Source organism: Seriola lalandi, unplaced genomic scaffold (assembly GCF_002814215.2).
Source record: "Seriola lalandi dorsalis isolate HSWRI2012SDOR001 ecotype SW California unplaced genomic scaffold, Sedor1 jcf7180002054816, whole genome shotgun sequence".
In the NCBI taxonomy this organism is placed as follows: domain Eukaryota; kingdom Metazoa; phylum Chordata; class Actinopteri; order Carangiformes; family Carangidae; genus Seriola; species Seriola lalandi.
In genome coordinates, this window is record NW_019525369.1 from 1,429,364 (window position 1) to 1,438,445 (window position 9,082).

The window sequence follows — 9,082 nt, forward strand, 5'->3', positions numbered from 1 at the left end:
GGGGGGGTCACACAAACTCCATCTGTGACGCCACCACCGTCGCGCGGCCCGGACCAGTCACAACAACGACTCTCAAATATCTCAAATACACCGGAGCTCGGTGCGTTAATACAGCAGCACTGCGGAGTGAGTGAGTGACATGGCAGGCTAAATAACCAGCTCTCTCTCTCTCTCTCTCTCTCTCCACACCACCTCCTCCCCCACCTCCTTCCCTCTCTGCTAAGCCTCCGCTTACAGGCAGACAGCCTTCAAACACTACTTACTGTGTCGCGGCTCCTTCTCGCTCTACCGGGTTTTTCCAGCGTCCTGATCGCCGGGCTCCACGTATGAACCGGAGCAGGACCAGCGGCCGGTCGTATAGTGGCCTGCTCTCTCACACACTCACATATTCCTTCCACTCCCTCCCTCTCCCGCTTTGTCTCTACTTTACTGACCCCTTTAGGATCCCTGCGAAGCCGTTAAACCGTCACTTGCTTTCTAGAATGTGAAATATATAGTACATTGTCAACTCCCCCAAACCATAAAACTAACTTTATGGACTCCACGTGACCAGGGGAGAGCCAGTGAGAGGTATCAGTCTGAGGCCAGGCACGATCTTTACGATCCAACTTGGAGATAAAAACCCTCATCCGTTTGACATGTAAATGTCAAAGCTGCCTTCTTTTTTATAGTTTGGCCCAAAGCAGAAGGGGATAGCTTTAAAAATATATCTCAGCGCACAAACACACAGAGGCGGCAGCAGATAGAGGTTGTGTCCAGATGAGGCTCGGAGCAGGACCTCCGAGCCCCCCCTTCCCCTCCAACCCCCCTACCATCAGCTCAGAAACAGGGAAGCTGCAGCAGCATCAGTCGGTGAGTTTAAAAGTTCAGTTGGCTGTTTACAGTTGGAAACCGGGAGACGGTAACCTGATTTGGCCGCGTGTCGTCGCCGCTAGGGCGGAAAGGAAAGGCCGTTTAGAGGAAAGTGACCAATTTGTCCAGCGCGTGTAGTTTGTTGTGTTGTCAGGCTTGGTCAGCAGTGTGTGTGTGTGTGTGTGTGTGTGTGTGTGTGTGCGCGTGCGCGCACGCTTGAGTGTGTTTAACCAGCTAATTCAGTGATTAGTGAGCTGAAGGTTGTCATCATGGAAATGTGGCGTTCAGGGCTCAAGTGAGGCCTGGAAAATAGAGGACAGGCCTGCGGACGGGTGTTTGGTGTGACGCCTCTTTACCCTTTCTCAAGCTTGAATAGTTTTGTAGAACTGGAAAATGGCAGTTCGTTTGAGGTCCATTTACATCAGATTTAGCTCAAATTGCGCAAAAAATGTGCAGGAGGCGCACAGAGGTGTAGGCCTATGGACTCGGAATGGTCAGTTACGGCTTTACGCACTAACTTGCACCTTTTCTCAGGCTTTACTCAGACACTGAGATCAGAAGGTGGCAGATCACAACTATAATGCTATAAGCTGATTCCATCAGACACAGATTTGCATATGAGATATGGTTGGCAATAAATTGATAACGGCACCTGGCACAAACAGCTCTCATTTATGTGTCTAAAGCAGTTTTCTGTGGAGGGTTTCTAAAGCTTTTGGTCCGTATGACTGTCATGGTTTCCAGACTCTGCTCAGCCATTTCTGCGGCAGGTTGGTAGCTACAACATGTGCAGCTGCTTAAGTCCAGTATAAGGAACTTGATTTTTATTTTTATTTTTATTTATTTAGTTATTGTCTGTTTTACTCCAAGTTACAAACAAATACAAAAAGCTAATTGGCAGAAAGCTCACAGGACGGTAGCCATTCCCCTTACATGCGCGCACACACGCTCACACTCACATTCACACACACACACACACACACATTCACACTGCAACTACACACAGTGAACTGGGTACATTTAGAAATGCCAATATCTATATACATCCCTTCTGGAACATGAATCCAATAATTAGCCTACAATAATAATAATAACAATAATATGCAGTTACATTTTTTGAATAATAGAGTTATACACAACATTATGGATGGATACGGAGATGTAGGAAGGCCTGATTTGTTTTTACACACACACACTCGCACCTTCCCCTGCTTCCTCATTTAAAATTGTAGCAGTATTTGAATGAAAGGTAACTGACAGAGAGGGAGGAAGGGGGAGGTAGGGGAGGCAGCGGGGGACTCATGGACTATACACGTGTAATTTGCAGTAAATAACTTAGAATAAGAGCTCACATGCTAACTTTTCTCGAAAGCACTTTGTCAATTACAAAACATCGCACTTTGACACACAAACAATATTCAGACCTTGAACAACAGGTAGCCATAAGGTTGTAAGGTAGGACGTATAGGTAGAAATGTTAGGTAGCATATTCATCCTCGACTCCTTTCCTCCACACAGCTATTTAAAAACGACGAGAACATACAGGAACACTAAGTTTCTTTTTTTTAGAAGAGCAAAGTACCACAGTCATTTTTTTTTTTACATTGCCCTTAAACACCAAAGACCAACAAATAAAAAGTGCTGCGCTGTTGAACAGTACTCGGTAGATGAAAGGAAGTGTTTTTGAAATCTAGATCTGGAATCTGTGTGATAGACATATTCATCACGTCTTCTTCTTTTATTCCACTCTCTTCTTCACTGGCTTCTGTTGTTTTCTGTGTTTTTCTTCATTTTTTTGTCTCTTATTTCCCTCCCGGGAAGTCTGTGCACGGTAGTAACCTTTTCAAAGAGATGGATCTTTCTTTTTTTTTTCTTTTTATTTTGAAGGGTTAATTTTCTTCAGGGTTGGAAGGCGCTGCCGGCGGCGGTGAGGCTCATGTTTTTCAGTTTGTTGTCCTTCTTCCACTTCATCCTCCGGTTCTGGAACCAGATCTTGATCTGCCGCTCTGTCAGGCAGAGCGCGTGCGCGATCTCGATCCGCCGCCGCCGCGTGAGGTACCGGTTGAAGTGGAACTCCTTCTCCAGCTCGAGCGTCTGGTAGCGGGTGTACGCCGTCCGTGCCCGTTTCCCGTCGGGGCCCGTCATATCTGAAGGGTGTGGAGCGGGACATGAACGGGTGAATAGGTAGAAATGAACACAGACACTATAACGCACCTCAAGCTGTGCTCTAAAATACAACCGGATCAATTCTTTTTTAGCCTAGTCTCCTCTATATGCTTCACACACACACACACACACACACACACACACACACACACACACACACACACACACAGTACAGGACAGATTTCACCCATAGTTTAATGTGAATCAACAGAAGTCTTTCTTCTTCCCACATTTTATTCCTTTCATTTCATTGTCATACCACTGTTTTCTTTTTAAGTTACCCTCCACATTCCCACTTGCCCCCTCTGTCTAGCTCCCTTCAGGATTTTATTGCCCCGTCCTCTGCCTCACCTCCCTAATAAAGTTCCCACACGTAAAAACGCTTCACTTGTCAAAGGAGCAACAGCTTCCAAAGCCTTCCTGGCCTCTCTTTCTTTTTTCTCTCCCCCCTCCACCCTCCACCACCACCCGGCTCTGTCTGTGCTCCTCAGCCATGTTGGGCTTTTGCTGCCCGGCTCGCTTCTCCCCTGACAGATTTATGACGCTTTTGTGGAATTTTCTTAAAATAAAAAAAGAGGGAGAAAAGGCAGAGGAGGCAACCATGGCGTCACAGGCTGCTACAGGGGGGGAATGTAGAGCGAAATGCCCCCTGATGCCCTGAGAAAACACGCTGATAGCAAACTTCAGATGGTTAATCAGAGGGTGGCCAGCTGTCCTGTTTACTCACTCTCATTTTCCAAATCAATAAAAAATAAATTGAAATATTCGCATAACTTTTTATCTGCAGAAAAACAAGACGCAAAATAAAACAGGCTACATTTAGATTTAGATTTTCTGGGAGACTTAAACGCCTCACTGCCTTGACTTTTAACAGTCGTGAAAATATGAAATTGACGCAGAGGAAAAAGGCTTGGTGGGGTGTAGACAAAACGAGGAACCGTGACTAATTGTGTGTCTTTCAGCTATTCTCAAGCAGCCACTTTACTCAAATCATATCAAAGCAGTAACAGCCGAAGTCTGCTGAGTCTGTAGAGGGTGTACAAAGAGGCTCAGAGCACCGTGGCTCCCCGTGTAGCTTCCTCCACAACTAAACTGTCACCAGCCCCATGTGTCCAAACATTTAGGCTACACTACAATCTCTCTATCCAGCATTGTGGATATCATCGCCCTGGAACCTCTGATAGGGAGCTGACATGTTGTGAACAGGAGAGCAGCGTGTACCATGGCTAATGTGCAGCTTTCTCATCCAGGGGAATATCTGTGGTGTCTGAGCCTCGCTGCCCGCCGTGCTGCAGGCGGCTGATCCCGCCGCGCCGCCCTCCTGCTTCTGCTCTGCAGGCTGCGGGTGTCCGGTCCTGGAGGGCGGGTTGCCGCCGCGGCCAGCGTCCTGTTTGTGGTGCAACAACTCATCGGTCTCTGGCGACGCGTCGTCCAGCTCCGTGAAGCGCTGCACTGTGCCGCCGCCGCCGCCGCCGCCGCCTCCGCCGCCGCCGCCACCGGAGGAGTTGGAGGACAGGTTTGGAGAGCTGAGATTACCGCTTCCTGGTTGCTCCGAGCGGGGAGACGAGCTCTGGGCGCCCAGCTTGTTGTCTCCACCGCCGGGTGACAGGAGGGAGTCTGCCGCGGAGGCAAGGGAGCAGCTGGACGGCTGTCTGAAGCTCCTCTCCGGGGCCGGGGAGCCGAAGCCCCGGGAGTCCCCGACGACTGAGCCGCCCCCGAAGTGTCCTCCAGTGTTGGCGGCGCCGCCGCTCCCCCCTCCCCGGTTGGTGACGGTCAGGTCCATGCCATTGTAGCTGTAGCCATAAGAGCCCGTAGCATGGTGCATTGTGGCGGAGGACGAGTCCCTGTACGTCCCGCCGTTCATTGCGCCGCTGCTGGCTCCATAATTTAGCAGCTGATAGTCGGGGCCATTTGGATAGCGCCCCGAGAACGAGTTTACAAAGTAAGAGCTCATTTAGGTTGTTTTAGAGAGTTGCAGTCTTACAGTTAAGTGCTAAGGGGCGCTTGATTTGTTAGATTTCTCTTGGTCGTTATAACGCGGGTACTTTCAACGATTTATGATGTATTAGTGAATTATGGCGTTGCACTGTACTTCGTTTTTAGCTATGTATGCGCCGTCCAAATATGGGGGTGGGGTGGTGTGTGTGTGTGTGTGTGTGTGTGTGTGTGTGTGTGTGTGTGTGTGTGTGTATGTGTGTGAGGGGGGAGGTGAGGGGTGAGGTGAGGGAGGAGAGAGAAACAGAGAGAAAGAGGAGGTGCGGTCACGTGCTTTTGTTGACCAGTCGTAAATTCTCGCCGATGACTTTGGAGAGGTAATTCATGCTCTGAGGTTTCTAATGATGAAGGGATGGGCGGGGGAAACTCTCTCTCTCTCTCTCTCTCTCTCTCTCTCTCTCTGTCTCTCTCTCTGTCTCTCTCTCTCTCTCTCTCTCAACCTTTTATTCTGCTGCCGGAGGTGCCGGGGTGAGCTCAGAGCGCCACCTACTGCAAACATTATTTATTGCACCGATCAAAAAGACTGAAAGAGAAGAGAAAGTACAGTCCACAAAGAGTGAGAGAGCTGTTGTAAATATTTTCTATCTCTCTCTCTCTGTCTCTCTCCCACTGCGTGTGTCTCATCACTGTTCACTGACCTTCGTTTAGGCCAGAAGTTAGGAAACATAAACAATCAATTATCTGTTAATAATGACACAGCTATTGATGCTGTATTCCACAATAATAACAATAATAATAATAATAACAATAATAATAATAATAATAATAAATAACAATATAATAATATCAGTGAAGTAACACACGTCACAAATATGAGCAAACCCTTTACTGCGCCATAAAGTGCCGCGCGTTCCTGCGTCATTCTGCGGCGCCATAACAGCTATAACAAGATGCGGTGATGCGTTCACGGCCGCGAGAATCCTCCCTAAAGCATTTACACACCAAATTCAACCAAAGAAGCTCACCCTTCTGATGATCTATATCTACCTAGTTTATCCATTTCACACTCATCATCCAAAATCAATGCAGTGAAGTCAGTTTTTATTTATTCATTTTCAGTGTTTTGGTGTTAACCAGGCAGGAGCTCTGTTCACCAGAAACTGTTACAGTGACCAAAACTTAACCAATAACTTAGGCTATTTGTCCATTCTTTCTTTCTTTTTTTCTTTCTTTCTTTCTTCTGTTTGCCTGTCTCTCTCACCTCCCCTCCCTCCCTCCCCTCCAGCTGCAGAGGAATGGTAAACCTGATCTGTGACGTCCAAACTGGATGGAAATCTCCTGATTTATGATTTGTTGATTCTCGGGTTGGGATGCATTTCAGCCAGGGTGCCTCTGTGTGTCTGAGTGTGCGTGTGTTATTGTAGTAGGCCCTCAATGTGCACTCTGGTGTGCATATTTCATTGTGACTCTGACACACAAACACACACACACACACACACACACACACACACACACACACTACACACTACACGCTACATGCACAAGGGCCAGAACATGGGACAGATGAAGAATTCCAGATTTCTGCGTGTGAAATGATACAAATGAATGCGCTCTGTGGGGAGTGTGTGTGTGTCTGTGTGTGTGTGTGTGTGTGTGTGTGTGCAGTTGCAGGCCAGATTTCAGACACTCAGCTGCTCGCACACGGAGCATCAGCGAGAGAAACCAGCAGCTGGAATGGAAATCATCTTGAATATTCCAAAATACCCGGGCAGATAAAAAACTGCTGCAAGAGGCTGCACCAGAGGAGGAAAAATCCACCAAACAGAATCCAGATTTATTATTTTACCCACAAGAGTTTTGATATCAACACTAAATCAGCTAAACTGCTGTTTCTGAAAGCGGACTGAGAGGGGCTTTAAAACACAGGAGCCAAAGTGTGCCAGGAATGCAGGGACAGGCAGGAGGAGGCTCTGACCCAGTTGGCACACACTTCTCAACACACTCCCCTCATTATATATAGATTTCCAGAGTCCCACTGAATATTTGTGCCATGAAACAACTCGCTCACCATTTTGATCCAAACAAATTCCACAGTTTCAGATAAGAGAGGTCAGTGGCTCTGATTTATCAGATGGAAAAACTACCGTCGTGAGCTGGAGATCATTTATGTATTACATCCTATTTCTGTATCTGTCATTATAATCTTTTGTTCTGAGGATGGTCAGGATTCAGGGTTTGAATCCCTGTTAGAACAAGATGCTTGAGCCAGAGTCACACAAGATTTTTTTACCTGCACAAATGTGAAAGTAATTTACTGTAATCTCTAGAGTGCTTAAATCTGAAATTCAAGATATTAAATGCTGTTAAGATGCTTTAGTTTTGCAGTTAAAATCTTACAGATTTGATGGTTTAACAAAATGGTTTTAAACAATGCGGCTTGAAAAGTTTGAAACCATTTAAAATGTAATTTCTAGGAGACGGGGTGTTGAAGTGGACAATATAAATATAAATCATAGACAAAATAAACAACCAACCAACATTCTTTGCCCCAAAATATGAAAAGCACTCTCCCAGACAGAGAGTGCAGTTGGTGTGTGTTGGTCGGTAAAATGAGCCCTCTCAGTCTCAGTGAAATCATTTCCATTGTGTTTAACATAGAACATCTGCCAGCATACAGTTCACCTTACAGCAGAGGTTGTGGCAGTGGGAAAGGAGCCGGTGACCCTGGCATGGCCAGATCAAACCCTCTGCTCTAAAACTATGTTCCAATTAGCTCGTTTGTTCCTCAGCATAAGTATGACTGATCGCAGCATTTTGCACTGAAATAAAATGCACTTCCTCTCTCACAAAATGTTTTATTTTCTCACTGTGGTTTTACTTATTTACTGACAACCCCATGTCATATATTGCATTGGCACCACTCCCTACATCTGAATCTGAACAGGCTTTTATTGGCAATCTTAATGTGTCTACTCCAGCTCAATATAGTCAGTGCCACCAGTGGAATAGCGTTGGATGAGCTGCGACTTTACAGCAGATGTGGGTTCCTCCACATGCTATTATGAAAAAGCTAATAAAACATGTATGGTACTGGGAGTCTTGTTTTGTTAGTGTGCTGTTAATAAACTCATACAAACTCAATAACATTATACTAACGCGTTTTATATAAATGTGCCTTTTGTCTGCTGCACGGAATGAGCTACATTGAAAACACATACGGGCTGTGAATATTCTCACTGAATAATTTCACATTAGAGTGACATTTAGTTTGTTATGACTTTATTCATATAAAGTTTCTATGTGAGCTAACTATGATAATTGAAACTACAGCGTAGTTGTCATAGCTACCAGGTAAAGGCGGGTTCCCTGTTTATTTATGTGTTGGAGCTGATGCTGTCATCATGCGCGTGCATGTTTGTATGTGTCATCACTGCTGATGATTTGCAAAAAAAAAAAGGGGGTTTATGTTCCCGCCGTTCACACAGAGAAACCTCAGCCCCTCTGGACCTCGTGCAGCCGGTCACTCAGGGGACAAGCAGGAGTTCAAAGGGTCACGAGGACATTGTCCACTTTGTCTGGGCGAAGTGTGTGTGTATGCGTGTGACGTGTCTGGTCGGCCGGCTCGAGGACAGGATCAACTTTCTCTCCCTCTAGTCTAGTCATCAATTAGTTTCAGCAGCACCTCGCGCGCCCCTTGTCACGGACCCGCCGCTCGCGAGCTCACGTGGCCCCCGTGCGGCCTCCGTCTCGCCTCGCCCGCCATAAATATGTGCATGCCTGTTTCACACTTTACAACTAAGAGGCTAAAAGGTTTACGAGTCCTGCGCGCGGATGTAGCTACGTCACTAAATCGTAAAATACGAGCGTTTTTACTTTTGAACTAAAATGTCACTGTCAGAAAAAATTAATAAAAAGAAGCTCTCTCCATCATTTCTTTACATTTTATTGAACATGTCTCATAGGTAGTTTACATCATGACTTGACAAAAACACTAACATAAAGAAACAATGTAAAAATCCATAAAATATACACTTTCCTGAACGTTTTAGGTAGTTTGGCGAATAACATCAGTAGGTTAACCCCCCATCCCCTCCCCACCCTCCCTATCTAGCCGGAAAGGTTAAATAAC

At 46.2% G+C, this 9,082-nt stretch overlaps 2 protein-coding genes across 2 annotated transcripts in view; both read right to left on the bottom strand.

Moving 5' to 3' along the window:
• The window catches only part of hoxb3a (homeobox B3a), a 96,872-nt gene that overhangs the window by 72,255 nt on the left and 15,535 nt on the right, over positions 1-9,082 (bottom strand). The window lies entirely within an intron of this gene.
• Positions 1,670-5,156, bottom strand: hoxb5a (homeobox B5a). The gene is made up of 2 exons (XM_023426170.2): positions 4,240-5,156; positions 1,670-2,999 (listed from the first exon to the last, which is right to left on the bottom strand). The coding sequence occupies exons 1-2, from the start codon at positions 4,970-4,972 to the stop codon at positions 2,752-2,754; spliced, it is 981 nt and encodes a 326-aa protein (XP_023281938.1). The 5' UTR covers positions 4,973-5,156; the 3' UTR covers positions 1,670-2,751.

What these genes read in the sequence shown, in the direction of transcription:
- hoxb5a (XM_023426170.2), bottom strand. Translation starts at nt 4,972, where the DNA reads ATGAGCTCTTACTTTGTAAACTCGTTCTCGGGGCGCTATCCAAATGGC. An exon ending in AAAGCTGCACATTAGCCATG is followed by an intron (nt 3,000 to 4,239) that starts GTACACGCTGCT and finishes CACACCCTTCAG; the next exon opens with ATATGACGGGCCCCGACGGG.